The sequence below is a fragment of the Alligator mississippiensis genome, chromosome 3, assembly GCF_030867095.1.
Source record: "Alligator mississippiensis isolate rAllMis1 chromosome 3, rAllMis1, whole genome shotgun sequence".
In the NCBI taxonomy this organism is placed as follows: Eukaryota; Metazoa; Chordata; order Crocodylia; family Alligatoridae; genus Alligator; species Alligator mississippiensis.
Genome location: NC_081826.1, coordinates 251,224,054 through 251,242,262, shown reverse-complemented (window position 1 = coordinate 251,242,262; position 18,209 = coordinate 251,224,054). Strand labels below are relative to the sequence as shown.

General features: G+C 40.6%; 1 protein-coding gene across 5 annotated transcripts; it reads right to left on the bottom strand.

Annotated features, from left to right (window-relative positions):
* Positions 1 to 999: 999 nt before the first annotated feature.
* GTF2H2 (general transcription factor IIH subunit 2) lies at positions 1,000 to 18,209 on the bottom strand. Of its 5 annotated transcripts, none has more exons than XM_019482797.2 (18): positions 18,101 to 18,196; positions 17,573 to 17,637; positions 17,411 to 17,468; positions 17,076 to 17,171; positions 16,910 to 16,987; positions 15,732 to 15,768; positions 14,304 to 14,390; positions 10,982 to 11,032; positions 10,357 to 10,411; positions 9,388 to 9,493; positions 7,937 to 8,027; positions 7,657 to 7,744; positions 7,202 to 7,309; positions 5,581 to 5,644; positions 2,970 to 3,073; positions 2,226 to 2,328; positions 1,908 to 1,947; positions 1,000 to 1,366 (listed from the first exon to the last, which is right to left on the bottom strand). In XM_019482797.2, exons 4-18 carry the CDS (start codon positions 17,129 to 17,131, stop codon positions 1,247 to 1,249), a joined length of 1,188 nt encoding a protein of 395 aa, XP_019338342.1. In that variant the 5' UTR covers positions 17,132 to 17,171; positions 17,411 to 17,468; positions 17,573 to 17,637; positions 18,101 to 18,196; the 3' UTR covers positions 1,000 to 1,246. The 5 variants fall into 5 exon arrangements, with proteins under 5 accessions (XP_019338342.1, XP_019338327.1, XP_019338338.1 ...); XM_019482782.2 differs by having other exon boundaries at positions 17,076 to 17,168; XM_019482793.2 differs by lacking the exon at positions 17,573 to 17,637 and having other exon boundaries at positions 18,101 to 18,204.

The following is an 18,209-nucleotide window of genomic DNA, read 5'->3' as shown; positions in this document are numbered from 1 at the left end:
AACACCCTGAAGTGAAGGGAGTCAGAACTGTATTGTTTATGATAACCTGTTATCAGTGATGATCAAATCTAAAGTAGTTTCTCACCTGTCACCATCTCCTCAGGCAAGTTATTCTAATAGTCTGTAACTAAAACTTCTTAAATTTGCAATTCCACTCTGAATAGCAGCAATAAAATAACAAGCTGCAACCAATATTTGTCTCCATTTCAGCAATTAAATACTCTTTTTTTCGACCTCCAATTCTGAAAATCTGTGATCAAAATCTTCCTTCCTTTCCTGCATGTGGTAACATCAAATTTAAGATCTGAAGATGAAACTCTGTTCCTCTTCAATTGTTTTGTATAGATTATAGAACTTTATGTCATCCAGTTGCTGATGCAGAAATGGGGACGGGTTTAATTTCCTCTCTCCTGCAGCAGTTCTGCAATAGTAACAGAAATCAGACACAAGGACTGAACTTTCAACTTCCACTTTCATTCCTATTTGTATCACTGCAGTGTCACTGAGTCTGACAATGAAACCAATAAGGCTGTAGCTCAAATTTCTTAGAAAAGAATGAAGTAATGACATTCCTATGTTTTTTCATTTCAGTCGGATACTTATTTCCTTTATTTTGCTATAAAAGGTGGGCTTGATTTTTATTTATTTTTTATATTTTCAGAAGAACTTTAGAAAGCATTTTGGTGAGGGTACCCATGCTGAAACATCAAAACGATACCATGCCACTGAAACGATTTTGTTTTGTAAGCTTTCCACGCTAATCTTTTTCTAAGATCTAATAATGAGATGTGTCTTTACAGTATTTAAAAAATAATACACCTTCAGGCTGGAAGCAAGAGCTTCTTCACTAAGTGTATAAAACGTATGTATAGTAGTTTCTTTACAAAGCATGAAAAATATGAAGCATCGTATTAGCATGCTACCCAATTTTATCCCATTTCTATTTACAAAGTCACACGTTATTCAAAATAACTCTCAAAAAAGTGATGGGCTTTCAAATCAGATTATGCAGATATTTTATTAACATATTTACAGTTAAACATTTATTGCATTTTAATTATCAATAATTCTATACAGTTAGTAAAATGTCTGCTTTTTCCCCTGAGCCAATTTTCATTTTGACTGCATCCATGTAGATATTTCTTCTCTTTTTAGAACTGCCTTGCTCTAGGATGTGGCTAAATGGTATAATTTTCCTCTTGTCCAGGAATGAAACCAGCAGAATAATCTTTACAAACAGACAGCATCATACAGACAGAGGAGCAGGGTGCTTGTGAATACATCCAGGACAGCAGTGTAGAGAATCATGAACAAACAAGTCACAGTCCACACAAAATGCACTCTGACAGACTTTGCAAATGTAAACCTGTGTGAACAAAATCTTGAAGTCAGTCAAATCTCAGAAAAAAATCAAATATGACTTTGCTATAGTATCACAGTAGTACAATAGCTTACAAAAGACTGTAAGCAAACTATTTTGCTTATCTACACTATAATAGGATCACTAAATTCCACTTTCCAATATGAAAACACTGTACATTTCAGACAATAATCTATACACTGAGGTTCTTATGGAATTAGGACTTTCCCAAACATTCAGTCAGAGACTCTTGGAAGATTTTTTTTTTTCATTAAACTGATCTGAAACTAACAGATTTTAATTAAATTTAAAAAAAAAGCTTTACAGAATATAGTAAAAACAAAAAACAACACCCCCCCCACCCCCCCAACATATGCATCCTAGCTGACAATCATTGTTTTTCTGTGCTCTACTTTTATGTTAAGTCTTCTATCATAGACCCCTTTCTTATGTCCAAAGGGTTGACCCTGACCCACTCTGGGGCCACTCAATGTGGCTTAGGGTAGTACATGCTTAGAGAATTATAGCATGTTGTTTATAGACTTACATGTTGGTCTTTCATCTCCCCTTGGCAGCCGTGACAATAGCTATAAAACAGAATTTTATATTTTTGCTGAAGGTAGACAAAAGATAAGTTGAAAGCAACATTCAGTAATTTCTCTAAGAAAATTTAAAGGAACAATTCCTGAATTCAACAGGAAACCTGGGACCACTGATTACTAGCCTTTAATATTTCCTCTGACAAGACATGGTGAGTGCTCCCCAAACGTACAGTGCAAGCAATACTACAGAAGCCACTGACCACTTAGCAAACTTTTATAAGAGGCAGAATCTATACAACCCTGAGTGAACATGATTTACGTACCGTTCCCCTTGATATTCTTCCAGTGGAACTTCCTGAAAGGCATCCAAGGGAAAGAGGTGATGGTAAGATCGAGCCAGATGGGGTGCCGATACTAATGTAAGACCTGAAAACGTTTTATGAGAATTTGTATTAGACTGAGATGACTGAAAAGATTCGATACCTTGAGCAACAAAAAGAAGCAAGATGGTTACTGTCCCTTTGGTCCTGAACTTGCATTTTGTCAACAAAGAAATTCTGTATTAGTTCACCTGTTCTCATACTTGCAATTTCTGCCTTTCCAAAATCAGTCTAAAGGATTAAGAAGCTATGAATTCCATTCTGCTCTATGTAGATTTGTGACTCTGTAAATTTTCCCTGATCTTCATAATATTTATATTTACAATAGGGTTTATCTGAGATTATTTCAAGTTTTTTCATTCTTAAAAAAAATAGCCCCACACAGACCCTTCAGGTAAACAAATACATTTAAAATTTCCACTGAAATAAAGCGTTTTGAGTACACAAGAAAATCAGCATCAAGCACAGCATAAAATGTTCTTAGTTAGATACAGCGCACTCTGCTTTCCACACATTTGGGACCCCCTAAACTCAGTTACTATTCAGCGGCTATATAAGTTTAAGGGTTAAGACTGAGTTCTGCAGCAGGTACTAGAAAGTTTTCCATAGCCTGATAATTAAGGGGCTTTCTTCCTCAAACACTTCCATTACCTGTAATTGGTCAATTTCACTGTTTTTGGTACTCACCACAGATTTTGCATTCCACAGGGAGTTCACAGTATTTGGCTCTGCATTGGGGACAGAAATATCCACCTAATGTTAGACCTGGATCACTGTTGTTTTCCAACTGCCTGGAATGGAAGGGAGACATCAACAATGTTTTCTGAAATTGCTGAACAGATCTAGAACTAGCACTGAGCTTGACATGTTGGTGTGAGGTGAGGTTGAATCTTTACAGGATTTACAATAAAATATCTATTTTTAAAATGAAAATGGGTCACTTGATGAACTACTAAGACAAAACACCAACACATCCGCACATTTTAATCTATCAGATACTGGGAGTAACCTTTCAATTTCATAGGAAGCAAAATGCAGATAATAAAAATAGCTTTATAAACCCAGAAACACAAGTACTCCATAATAGCTCAAATTTTCACTAGCAATGGAGTTTAATCAGGTATCTAAAGAGCACCAATAAACATCAACAGGTTAGAAAGCAAGACATACACTTTATAAATCATGATTAATGATTATGGGCGCAGACAGAAGTTATATTTGTCACATGATCAACCCTCTGAAAGCCCTCTACAGCCATGCTGTGAAATGTGCATGGCTGCAGAGCGCTTTAAAAGTGGCCGATTGTGTGACAAATAAACCCTCATCTAATGAGGGATCAAATGAAAATGCTCCAAAGTGGAGCACTTCAGGGAAATTGTGTTCCCTACGATCAATCTGTCAGCATCTGCAGTGCTTTCTGCAAGAAGGGAGAGGGAAGGGGAAGCTGCCAGCTAGGGTTTGCCCAGCCTGAACTGGAGGGAGGGAAGGGTGGATTGGAGACCCCCCCTGCCACAACCCCCCAAACCTCTCCTCCTTCAGTTCAAGCTGGGCAAACCCCAGCTCATAGCTCTCTACCCCCTTCCCCTCCCTACAGACAGCACTAAGGGGGGGGGAGAAAATCAGGGCTGCATAAACCCATGCCTGACAGGCAGGCAGGCTCAATCCACACACCCCCAACCTAACAGGCAAATGTCTACTTGATGGAAGGGAAAGGGGATCACTAACTCATGACACTTTATGCAAAGTGCCATGAGTTAGAGCAGGGACCTGCACATGTTAGCTAATGAAAATCTTTTCCCCAATTGAAATGGATGTTTTATCCAGCCAGCTGTTTTCAGCTCAAAAGCTAAAAACTACATGCTTTCCCCACAGTGATAGAACAAAGATTCAATTTTCCCCTACACAATTTACATCTCCTTTACCTTTAAGAAACTGATTTTTTATGGAAAAAAAGGAATATAAGAAAAAACCCTACACTTAAAAAAATGAGAGCATTATGAACAGAGTGATATGCAATAGGGCTGTGCGAAGCTTCATTAGCCGATTCAATTCGGAGGAGATTCAGCCCGATTTGGCAGTGGAACTCCCACATCCAAATCGAATTGGGAGACCCTTTAAAAAGTCCAAATTGAATCTGAAGCATCCAAATCAATTCAGAAAAGATTCGGAGAGATTTGGATCAGCCACGGAGAGGCAGGCACAGCTGGATGACTGCAGGTTCTCCTGTGGCTCCTCTGGCTGTGCCTGCCTCTCCCCGGGCAGAGGGAGTCGTGGAAGAAGCCCCCATGGCTGCCCTGCCTGGCCCCAGCCTCCCAGCACTTAAAAAAGGCCCATACTCACTGGCTGCAGCAGTGGGGATCAGGGCCTCTGGGGGCTCCTAGCAGAGCCCCCCCATGCAGCACAAGGCAGTGGGGGGCAGTGGGGATTACCTCCCCCCCACACTTGGCAGCTGTCCCATGGCGTGGGTGCAGCGCAGCTCAGCAGGGTACTGCATGCTGTCTGGCAATTGGGGCTGAGCACTGCTGGGCTCTGGGTGACTTCTGAAGCCATCCCAGCTCCCAGACAGTGCATGGCACCCTGCCAAGCTGTACTGCACCTGTGCCATGGGGCAGCTGCCACATGGGTGCTAGGGGGAGGGGAGGGGGGAATCTCTGCTGCCCCCTATTGCCCTGCGCATGGCGGGGCTCTGCCATGAGCCCCCAGCCACCGCAACCAGAGCTGGTGAGTACAGGGCTTTATTTTATTTTTTTAAATTGCTGGGATGCTGGGGCCAGGTCCAGGGCAATCAGGGAGCAGGGTCTGCATGGGGGGGCTCTGCCAGGATGCCCCACAGCCCCCACTGCAGCTGGTGAGTGGGGGGCTTTTTAAGTGCCAGGATCCTGGCTGGGGCCGGGCAGGACAACCATGGAGGCTTCTTCCATGGCTCCTGCTGCCTGTGGAGAGGCAGGCACAGCAAGAGGAGCTGCGGGAGAACCTGCAGCTGCCCGGCTGTGCCTGCCTCTCCACAGCTGACCCGAATCACTGAATTTCTCCAAATCAGCGCCAAACCTTCCAAAGCTGATTCGTCCAAATCGATGCAGAACAGTAATCCAAATTTCCAAATCGAATCACTGTCTTCCGAATCAGCCAAATCCAAATTGAATACTTCCCTATTAGCACAGGCCTAACATGTAATACTCACAATACAACCAGCTGCTCATTCATTTTCATATCTTGCTGTATTTTCACTAAAATGTGCATTTTGTAACTATGTCTAGATACAACAAATATTCAAATGTCACAAACTAGCCATACTTACACCATGCTAAAAGATGGTTTTGCATCCTGGTCAGAGAGAGATGCAATTGTATGCTGAGGAAAACCTTCAAAAAGATAACAATATTCCATCACTTTATCTCCCACATTATCAGTTTTAAATATACAGGCAGTCCTTGACTTAAAATGTTTTGAGTAACAACATTTCACACTTACAACGTTTATAAATTGACACCCTGTTTCAACTTTATGATGTCAGTTTCGACTTTACAATGCTTGATCCAATGCAACGCCATGCCAGCAAACAAGTTCGCTGCGTCGTTCATCTCCCTGGAGACTATCTGTCCAAAGTGCCTTGCACACTCTCTTTAAGAGCAAGCAAGACTCAAGAAAAGCAGGCAAGACTCAAGAAAAACCTGCAGCCAAGACTCCTGAGATGACTCCAGCCAAATACCCTTCAAAACATCCAACCAAGATCCTTTCAAAAAGTCCAGCAAAGTCACCTCAAAGATGTCCTTCCAAATCAATATGATTGCTATTTGCAAGATAAATACATTAATGTAGCTATATTACTCATCTATAATTGATCAAGTACAAGATTCTGGGGTATTTTTGGTGAAAATAGGGTATCGGGGCCTTGGTTCAGGAACCAATCCCCCATTTATAACATTGTTTCTTATGAGAAAATTGGTTCTAAGTTACAAAGTTTCGACTTAACACAGTTTTCAGGAACCAATTGTGTTGTAAGTCCAAGGACTGCCTGTATAAAAGACTCTCCAATTTCTCAGAATTTGTTTTTAAATCAGTCACACTTCACAGTTTCCCTACCAGAACAGTCTTTTCTGTTTATTTTTACCAGGTTAGTGAAACTGATAGAACTCCCAATTTCTGGAGGACAACTACAGAGAAAATGGCATGATACAGGAGGAAAAAAAGAAAGAGCAGAGTATGAATGATACTATGGTTAAATCAGAACTTAAATTATAAGGACGTTCATGGCAACGATCTATTTTTTATTAATGTAAATTTAATATTTACTTCTGTGATTGGAGAGGGACTTGTTATCAAGATATGTAAAAATTCTCCCAGTGACAGAGTAGCAGGCCACTACTACTACTTAGGGTTAACTTGTGGCTCTCACCCATTCAGAATTATTGTTCCACCAGATGAAAGCAAAAAGCTCTTGTTCCATTTGTTAAAAAGGAACAAGCTGACAAGGCTTCTATTAATATATATAGAACCCCATAGTAATACTAGAATGAATTTAAATGGCTCAGGGTTTTGAGCAAGATATTCTAAAAGACAGCCATACAGTGTGATATAGAAAGACAAGAAAGTCGTAGTACTTACAGTTTTGTTTTTAAAATATTACATTTATTCACTATTGCTCAAAGAATATTGAGTAAGCTAATTCCTTCCCCTGAAAATTGAGCAATTTGTCTCTTATTTTCATCCTCATTTAAAAAAAATGTAAATAACTGAACTCTTTGTGAGTGCAACATTAAATACATCAGAACCATTCAGTTAAAACAGAAGTTAAAATAAAAATAATGACATGATATCTATTATTATGCTCCTACCAGCTTCTCTGATTGTGTGGATTTCGTACAGGGAACACAAGAATGGAAATCACACAGACTGAACTTAATAAAACAAGATTCTACCCATTCGAATAAGGGAGCATTCTGAACTTGAACTGGCTGGAGGAGGAGTAACATGGTGCATCAGCAGTTCCTTATAATGGCTTTCATCTAAAATCACATGGTATGTTCCTACGATGAAGAAAGAAAATATATGACTCTCAGCTGACTATTTAATTAAGCAAGTAAATATTATACAAACATAATACTTATTCAAATAATGTAAACATGCACAACACAACCTTTTTAAGGTTTAACTATCCTATATCATCTTTTCAAACCAGCAATTATAAAATTAATTTAATGAACTCACACATCTTTAAAATGAAGGATCAATAATCATGAAATATTCTCCTAGCATAACAATATAGTAAAAAAGAAATACACCCTACTTAAATCTCAGAATTTAGTAAGTTAAATATGAAAACTTAATTTCCATCTGACATGACATTAGCATATAAATAGATCTACATACTTACCACCAGTTTCTCGGGCAAGCACAGTGCAAACTCGAACTTCAGCAGATAGGCCTATGATGGATACTCTGATTTTAACTGCCTTTAAACACTTTCAAGTTGAAGAGCAAAGCACACAAAAATTAATTAGCAGAACTGAAAATTGTAAAAGATTAAAAGTTCTAACTGGAAGTTTACTGACAAAGTGACATGCAACAACTGTTTTCTTGGACCTCTATAGTTCCCTTCTCATCCGTGCCTCCTCCAATCCCTCCCATGAAGTACTAACAATTCCTTTCTATACCTTGATTAGCTCATAGATATTAGATGGATCACATGTGGTCAGGCTACTGAAGATTATCAAAACCTCTCTGCTTGTATGTCCTGGCATATGCCTATAAAAATAAGAAAGTGTATACTTAACTTAGCTATACAGACTAAAAATATTGTCACTTGTACAAAATTTAATGTTGGGGTGTTTTAATAAATCTCATTAGGGATGGGGTCTATGCCATCTTCAGCTTTGTTTACAAGACAAAGGGGGTTCCAATTTTGAGTCGGGTCTTTAAACATTATTGTTAATATAATAATAATGGAAAACAACCTGTGAAATAACCATTTTGTTACCGTAACTTAGATCACATTTGTCCTGTCCACATAGCCAAGTTCAAAAAATAAGTAACCCATTTATTATACTTTATTGAAGCACATACTGAAAAGTCTACTAAAATTTAAGAGTCTGATCCAGCTACTATGCAAACAAATCTAAAGATGTTCTTTGCTTTAGTAACTATAAATAGTTCAAGATCTAACTATTGCAGCCACTGTATAACAGCTTTGGTCCTGACCACATCTTGAGGAGCAGAGAATGAAATGTTATACGTAATATTCAATGTGCTAGCTTTAGTGCCATCTGTTTATTAATACATTTATTGAAACAGAAAACTGAATTGAAAAAGATTTCATAAATACAAGCTAGTTCAGTTTTAAGCATCTTCTAAAAAAGTACTATCATAGATAATATCTTGGAGCAATACATCAAAAATTCACCACTTCTTAATGATAAACAATGCTTTCATTTTTTTTTCTAAATTAAATTATATCAACCTGAACTCCAGTACCCATTTTTGTCTGGAAATATTAAGTACTCTTTTATTTCAAGTGGCAGTTAAGTTAAACAGCAAAGTGACTTGTTTGTGTTGCAGTACAACCTTACATCTTCAAATCAGTACCGCACTGTACAAGACACTCTGCATAAACTGAGACTGCCCAAGTAAGCTGTGCCAAACAAACACTGCTTAAAATAAGTGTTTTATGAGTTTATACCAGATGCGTTCAAGCCCTGGCCTGCGAACCAGACCTGGCCCTAGGCACCATGTCATCTGGGCCGCCACACAGTTCTGAAAAACTGATGCCGGAGAAGCAGTGGCACCACTCCCCTGCTTCCAAATTTCCAGACCCATAGTAAGCCCCATGGGCCAGATACCATGACCGTATACACTAGATTTGGAACACAGGGCCTGATCCCAGCATGAGGGGCTGGGCAGCAGCAGTGTGGGGCCCCAGGGCCAATCCCAACCCATGGGACCCAATTCTGGCATGGAGACTGGGCGGAGGCAGCACAATGCCCAATCCAGGTGCAAGGGACCCAATCCAGTCTGCAGACTAGCCCTGTGCCAGTCATCTGCTCCCCAGGGCCAAAAGGTTTATACTGTTCAAAGAGAATAAAACCTACAATAACCTACACATACTAACTTTAAAGTTTGCATGGCCAAATTTAAGGAGTTATACAGAGATGGCTCTCCATGGCAAGCCATATCTATAGCCTTCTTCAAAGCAGTTATATGTTTTCTTGGGTTACCTGCAAGGAAACAAAATAAATCATCTGAAAAAGGTAAGATAACAGACAAGACAATCTTTAAGATACCTTCTCAATATTTATACTGGTAATCTGAAAAAAATCCTAGTATGAACTGTTTCAAAATTGCTGAAATAGCAGCATTTAACACATATTGCTCTTTACATGCTCAAAGCACTATACAAATGGTAGTTAACTCTATGTTCACTGAGGTAGCAGTTATCTTAGTTGGCCAGATAGATATGGAAAGCTAAAATGACTTGCCCCAAGCCACATAGCTGGCTAGTAATAAAACTAACATTAGAACTTAAAAGACCCTGTTTCTGTCTCATTTCCAATCCAAGAGAGCAGGTATCAGCAACAATTTTCTAACAGTGGAATGATCCAGTTGCAAGCAAAGACCCCACCACCAAATGACACTGAAGTCCCCCAGTTCCAGGACAATCCAATGGCTGCATGGGCTGTAGGTTGCTGATCCTTGCACTAGAGCCCACAGCCTCCACTAATTACAAAGTTAAAAAAGAAACAGGGAAAGACTGAAATTAACCAGTGTATGTACAATAAGATATAGGTTTCTCATTTGAGATTCCAAAAGACCAATGAGGCAGAAATAAAACATTTGTTTTAAACATTAAAACCTCCATGCAGAAGACTCTCACTCTAAGTTGCATGTTATTTTCAATACTAAATAAGATAGACTTCTGTGAATTAACACCAAATTTCAGCTGGATTCACTGAAATGGACACAAGGGCCCCTGTAAATCTCTACTGACTTAAAAAAAAACCAAAAACACACTGGTTACAAAATTTGGGCTTTAGTGTCAGAATATTGGCAATAGTTATCCAATAAAAATGAAAAAACCTACCTGAAAGCTCTGTCAGCTTTTCAGCTCTTTTACTTTTAGTTACAATTATACCAATCTGAAAGAAACAGTTCTGTTATTAATCTGTTATCAAGTTGATTTGTATTCTTAGTGCAGACTGGGTATTACTTAACATGTCATTTTTGATCAGTGCTAGTACTACTAAAATGTTTGTGTTGCTATGGTAACTTAACACCTACTCTTATGCTGATATACAGGAAATAATTAGTGAAATTACCTTTGCAGTGAGATGAATACATATTCCCATATCTTAACTTTATTATGCCTCTAGCCCAAAAGAACTAAAACATTTCTCTTTACATTCTAAATACCAGAAAGAAAATATAATCACATCCTAATTGTGCTAGCATTTACTTACAATCTTAAAATAAAGAGCCAACTGAATTTTTGCCCTCATCCTTTAATGAGAAAATAAAAATTGAACAAGATTAGTAGAGGAAAGGAAAAGGAGGATTCTAATTAAAAAAAAAAAAAAAAAAAAAATCAGCTGGAAAATGCTTATTGAAACAGATTTCAAAATAATCTCCACAATTTCTCCCCCCCCTACCCCCCAGCTGCTGCTTAATTAGTGATTGGAACAGTTAGTTTCTGGCACAGGGGTACCTACCTGACTGATAGGATTTTGGTCAAAGTATTCTTCAACAAAATATTCCAATAACTAAAAAAAGAAAGTTAGAAGTATAAAGATTTAGCATAATCATAGTTCATATTTTTTAGCTGTTAATACCTGTATGACCCAGGGAAGGGAGGGGAGGAACCTACACACAACTGCCTCTGTACCTTGAATACTCTAATACTCCTATTTTTTAGAAAGTGCAACAAAAATGTAAACTTCCCCATTCAGTACACTGTAGCTTTGGTCATCCATGTTACTTCTGAAGCAAATTTAACATAGATCTGATAGTATTATTAGTACAGGTATTCCCAATATATGGCCCAGCAGGTTAATATCAGCTGCCCAGCACCTCAGCAAAACTTTATGTTAGGCAATCTTGCAGGTGGCTCTACAATGGGAACTGTGACTTGTATGCTTGTGAGGAATCCTTACAACTTACAAGTTGTGAACCAGGAAAACTACTAAATTCTGCATAGTAATTCATATCAAAGATAAAGGTTACTGGGCATATCTACACATGCATATTAATGCAAAGCAATAAACTCTGGGGCTTACTGCCCTGGGGTTTATTGCTCTGGGCATGCTGTTTGCATGTGTGCTTCATACTACAGCACGTTGAGCTAGGTTAGAGCAGCCCTGGCTGCCAGGGGGCCCTGAGAGTCAGCCTGGGGCTACTCCCCCCAGCTCAACATGCTGCAGAGGGGCTGGCTGGGGCATGCGGATGCTTCACTGCGGGGCTAGCCAGCAGGCAGCCCCTGCACTGAAGCACTGTCATGCACCAGCCAAGCCCATCAGTGTCTACATGAGCAGTGCTGCAGAGTAAAAAACAACAACTCTGCAGCAGGATAGTACTTTTATTTACAAGTATTACCTGATGTGAAATAAGTTAGTTTCCGCCAGCCTAATAGGGACATATGTGTAGAGGCACAACATTTACTGTGCAGCTAATTTGTTTACTGCTCAGTAAAATGTCTTACGTAGACATGCCCATTAAGTGGTATTTTCTGCAACTAATGAGCTTGCCCAATCCAGCAAGCACTCTCACACACGTTTAACTTTAGGCATAGGTGTAGGTCCACTGAAGTCAAAAACATTACTCACATGGATTAAAATCTAGCACAAATATGTAACCATTTGAAGGACTGAAGCAGGGAGCATGGCATGTTACAACCGCACAAACTCTGTTTTCCATGACTCAAATTCACTAACCAATACTAATCAACATTCTAGTTAATATATACAGCAGGTTAAAATTATTTTGATAAGACACTTCACCACCATTAAAAGTTATTTAAATAAAAAATGAAGTTCAAAACATTCTCCCTAATACTCTGACAAACATTCAATGTAATCTATATGTAACCACATAGGAGATTTTACATGGAAAGGAGGAACCAAATATTTTTGTTTTATCCGATGAATGTTTGTCCTATGTATCTAGTAAAACATGTGTCTTACCCTGTTACCCTGCCTGACCGGATATAAGATGATCAAGGTGGGGTGATCACCCACTCATAGTTGGCGAAGAACTCGTGAAGGAACATCTGGAGAGGCTGGATATCTACAAGTCAGCAAGACCGGATGAACTACACCCGAGAGTGCCGAAAGAATTGGTTGATGTCATCACATGACCAATGGCAAAGCTATTTGAGAACTTGTGGTGCTTGGGAGAGGTTCCAGAAGACTGGAAGAGGGCTAATGTTGTACCTATCCTCAAGAAAGGAAGGAAGGAGGACCCAGGGAATTACAGGCCAACCAGGTTGACCTCAATCCCTAGAAAAATTCTGGAAAAAATTATCAAAGAATCCATTAGTGATAGGCTAACTGAAGGCAGCAGCCTAAAAGATAGCCAACATGGCTTTGTTGCAGGCAGCTCATGCCTGACCAATATCTATTTCCTTCTATGATCAGGTAACACTCCACCTGGATAAGGGAGATGAGGTTGATGTCATATACTTGGATTTCAAAAAGGCCTTTGACTTGGTCTCCCACAATGTCCTCATGGTAAAATTGGGGGACTGCAGTCTCAACAACCTCATGGTCTGGTGGCTAGGAAACTGGCTCTGAGGCAAAACCCAGAGAGTATTAATAGATGGAACTAAATTGACATGGCACAGTGACCAGTGGTGTCCCTCAGAGTTCAGTACTCGGACCAGTGCTTTTCAACATATTCATGAATGATTTGGATGTTAAAAGCATACTGACAAAGTTCGCGGATGACACCAAATTATGGGGGAGTTTGGTCACACTGGAGGATAGGCTGGGGATACAGGCTGACATGGACAGGCTTGCAAAATGGGTGGATCAAAACTTGATGATATTTAACACCAAGAAATGTGAAGTGCTCCATCTAAGGAGAAATAATCTACAGCACACTTACAAGCTCGGCAGTTCTACACTAGCTAGCACCACAACTGAAAGTGACCTGGGGGTCATGACAGACCACAGAATGAACTTGAGCCACCAATGTGATGCGGTAGCTGGCATATACTGGCATGCATCTACTGATGAATTTCAAGCAAGTCTAAGGATGTCATCCTCCTGCTCTACTCGGCTTTAGTGAGGCCACAGCTGGAGTACTGCATCCACTTCTGAGCACTGCACTTCAAGAAGGATGTGGAGAAGCTCAAGAGAGTCCAAAGGAGTGCTACGCATATGATTAGACATCTGGGGAGCAGGCCATATGAGGAGAGGCTGAAAAAGACATGGGACTGTTCAGCCTGGAGAAAAGAAGACTTAGAGGGGACTTGGTGGCAGCCTGTAAGTATATAAGGGGCACACATCAGGGCCTGGGGGAGCATCTATTCACCAAGGCATGCCAGGGGAAGACAAGGAATAACAGTTATAAATTGATAGAAGAGTGCTTTATATTGGACATAAGGAAAAACTTCTTTACAGTTTGAGTGTCCAGGGTTTGGAACAGACTTCCCCAAGAGGTGGTACAATCACCTGCTCTGGAAATCTTCAAAAAACATCTGGACGCTCACCTTGCTGGGATCATCTGACCCCAGCAGTTTTTCCTGCCCAAGCGCAGGGGGGCTGGAACTGATGATCTCATGAGGTCCCTCCCAGCCCCTAACATCTTTGAACCTATATGAGAAATTTAAAAGGTCAGATATGTACACATATTTAAAAACAGAATTTCAATGCTTAATACTGCTTAATCTCTATTAAATTCAGTCCTCCCTACTTATAGGCTATAATCTCCATCAAATTCAGTCCTCTCTAGTTATACAAATGTAGTAAAAAGTAGTTGCCTCATCTGTATGTATCATAACAAGAGTAAGTTAATAAACTTGAATAAAACAAATACCTTTAAGGTACAAGTAAGCCTGTTAGGTTTTAAATCTTGGTCCTCCATAGTTCTTGACCCATCAACCACCACATAAAGATGACGCATCTGCAACATCATCAGAAAAGATTAATTCTTCAAGAAGTTCTTAGTCTGAAATAAATCAACTTTTAGCCATATAAAACAACAAAAATCTGCAAATAGACTGTATTTATGTCATTTAAATTAACAGAAGATAATCATACCCTTCACTGTCAGACTGGCAAAATTTAGAGTATCTAAAGAACTCAAGACTCCCAAGTAACTCTTTAGTTGGTGATGATTAGAGAGGTTAAGTACCTCACTACCTTCTATTCAGAATGTGGACAAAGACCTTTTTCTGACCAACACACATTGCTTTCAGTAGCCTCAAAAGATTATTACATCATATTTACATAATGCTTTTAACTGAGGAAGTAAACATTTCACCAATGAAATGCTTACTTATGTGAATAAAATAAATATAGTTCTGGTTATTTTATGTCTCACTAAAATGCAGAATCAACAGGCTTTATTTCACTAAGGCAGGTTCTGACAAAGGAAAAAGAACCCAGGTCTTCCATATCTTTGACACTACCAGTATCTGTTATACAACACTCTCACTCCAACTCACAAAAGCCAAATGATTTTGTTATTTAGACCAGGGGTTGTCAAATGGGGGTACGCATACTGCCGGGGGTACTTGAACCGGTCCTAGGGGGTATGTGTGGGTGGGTGGGTGGGTGGGGACGGAGCGCCGCTGCCTCCCAGGAGCAGGGCCGGAGCAAGGCAAGAGCAGCAGCATCTCTCTGCAGGGCAGGGAAGCTTGTACATGGTGCCTGTCACCACCACACACCAGCCCAGTGAGCTTCCCTGCTCTGCAGAGGGGCACTGCTGCCCTCACCCCAGCCCAGTGAGCTTTCTTGCCCTACCCTGCCCCTGCTCTTGGGAGGTGGCTCTCCATCCCCTGCTCCCTACTTGACCACACAAACAGTGGCAGGATTAATTGTTATGGTTGCCAGGGCCAGTGCAACTACCACTGTCAGCACTCATTTGCCACCAAATTTTTGGACCCATGGGTAGACCGTGGGAAGCCCCAGGGGGAGCCCCATGTGCCAGGGTGCTGTGTCACTCCACAGCTAGTTCCAGCATGGCTGGTCAGGCTACAACTGGAGTCAGTCTGCAGGGCTGGGCTGGCATGCCAAATTGCACCTGTAAACCAACACCGCATGCCAACCACATACTGGATCAGGCCCATACCCACCTGCAGAATCCAGCATAAGGCTGAAAGGTTGAACATAAAGTGCAAATCTACCCTGCATTCTGCCTAACTTCAGATTAACATGGCTAACTACCCCTCACATCACTATAGCACAATTTATCTCAAACATAACATTAGCTTCAGGAGTCAAAGGGAAGATGGTAACATACCATTCCAAGTCGGACTTGGCCATGATGTTCAAAGAGTCTATTAAAAAACAGAAGAACTGAAGTGAGGTATAAGTTTTTAACAGGGAAATCTAAAACAATACCAATAACTACAGCCAATCGTACACTTCCACCACATGCAGAATTGTCATTAACTTCTAAGGCAGTAGATGGTTTTAAAGAGATGGTCCGCATGTGGGTGTGGAGGAGATGTTTCAAGTTAAAAAAAGAAATGCTGCAAGATGGTTTTTTTAGGGGGGAGGGAAGGCTTAAAAGATGTTTTCAAGGTTTTTCAAAAGCATATACACTTAATTTATGGCCCAAATATTCTTCTATAATATCAATCTGTGAATAACAACTAGCTTTTACCTAGCATGTTTTTAAATTAAGAATGTAAAACAGAAGTCATCTGATGAAAACAGAACAAGATTAGATAAATACCTACCCATTCCAAAACAAATATAACTTGCGTAAGACCACTTTATGAAAGAACACATAGAGATATAATGTATGTTCAGTGGTCTAGCTGCACTGCTCTACACTAACACAGTTATTGTATCAGTGGATTAATTAAAGTTATGTGTTCCACTTTAAACATCTCAACTACAATACATACAACTTGGGAGGAAGTGGTTCTGATGGACCACCAGAAGTTAGACCTATGCAACATAAAACTGCTTAGTACTAGAAGAAGTGTAGGTTGAGAAAAAAAAAACACCTTTTTCTAGCACAACTAGGAAATGGAAATACCAAATTTAGTCCATAAAGGTATTAAAAATATGACGTATACATGCTTATAAATATTGCATATATACTGCTGCTTAATTCAGGGGTTCACAACCCCCAGCCGGTCCGCAGGAGGGTTGTCTGAGGGACCAAAAGTCCAGAAGTGACCAGCAGCCAACACTTTTTTATACTGAGTATTTAAAAAAAAAAAAAAAAAAAAAAAAAGGATTGGCTGCCTGCCCGCAGTACGTTAGTCACGGTTGGTCCACAGCTTGCCAGTCCGCAGTCACTTCCGGTCCACTGTTTGCTGGTTCACAGCATAAAAAGGTTGGGAACCCCTGCCTTAATCTACTGAAGGGGACAATTTTACTCCTGTTATAATTCCTTTGACTTCAACAGAGTCGCACCAAAGACATTTTTAATATGTTCACAGTACTTCTGAACTGACAGCTTACTTTTTTCTCTTGGCCTTAAAGAGTATATCCTCTATAGTTGCTTTCAGTGATCCAGACTCATCTTCCTTGAGAATCTCCCTGAAGAAAAAAAAGGCAATTGGTTCCTACATGTAACTTAACTTTTTGACTCTTAAAAGAAAGTAAAAACTGATAAAACAAAGCTTACCATGTTCGTTCATAACCTCCTTCCCAGCGTTTGGTTCTTTCAGGTTCATCATCCATGTCTTTCTATGTTGCCCAAATGTTCTTGATTACAAAACTGCTAAGTGCAAGTCACACATTTAAAAGCAAAGACATTTACAAACTGTGTTTAATTACGTACCACAAGAACAGTGGGACTAATTTAGTATGTCCGTGCTCTTACACTACAGAACATGCAACTTATGGTACTGACTTTATTTTGTCAAAAACAGGTACTTTAGAGCAGCTTTACTGATTGTGAATTATTTCTACGTGAACTAGTCACTATAAACAAGAATATAAATGCAGCATGTTATTTACCTATATTAGTAGCTGAAGGAACAGTGCTTGGTTTACCATATTTTCTCAGTTGCATGCACTGAAACATACAGAACATTTTGCTTTTGAAAGGCAGAATGAGGAAAAATAACCCAGTTATGGCTTCTTGGAGCAGGGAAAGAGCCTAATTTTCAGCTGACTTACCCTCCCTTTGCTTAACTAAAGTTGAAACCCTGGCTGCTGCTGGCAAGAGGTCTCCATGGATGGATCTGTGGTTTTAAAAATGAACTAAAGAGTCTCCAGGGCTGTGAAATAAGAGGCGAGACCCAGAGCAGACAGCAAAAACACCCTAAGAACATCAGAGCCCTTCAAAAGGGGAGACTGCTGCTAACACCCACAAAGACCCCATTCAAGTCAACCAACTACCTCAGCTGCCTGAACAGCAATATCACAGCTGCCCCACTATGGAGCTGGGATCAACTCGGGGGGGGGGGGGGGGGGGGGGGGGGCTTCTACGCTGGGCAAAAAATACAGCTTCCCTTAGCACCGGCAGCCCAATGTTGGGGGGCAGCGGGCGCGTGTGTGCTAGGAAATACGGTTGCTTAACCATTTGGGGCCGGGGGGCAGCTCACCGCGGGAAAACGCGCGGGAGGGGGGGGGGGCTGGACCCTTCCCCGTGGAGCCCCGCGACCCCGCGTGGGATGGGGGAGCGGGGCTGCGCTAGGCGCTGACCTGGCAGGACGACGCCTCCACACGCCACAGCGACGGACCAGGACTGGAACCGGAACCGGAACCGGAGCGGAACCGCCCCGCGGTGCCTCAGCTAACCCTGTGCGGCTGC

Excerpts from the sequence above, each read along its gene's own strand:
- GTF2H2 (XM_006269973.4), bottom strand. The coding sequence starts at position 17,131 with ATGGATGATGAACCTGAAAGAACCAAACGCTGGGAAGGAGGTTATGAA. Across the intron at positions 8,028-9,387 it reads TTGGCCATGCAAACTTTAAA|GCATATGCCAGGACATACAA; the intron begins GTTAGTATGTGT and ends TTATTTTTATAG. Across the intron at positions 3,074-5,580 it reads AAACCATCTTTTAGCATGGT|GCAGTTGGAAAACAACAGTG; the intron begins GTAAGTATGGCT and ends CTTCCATTCCAG.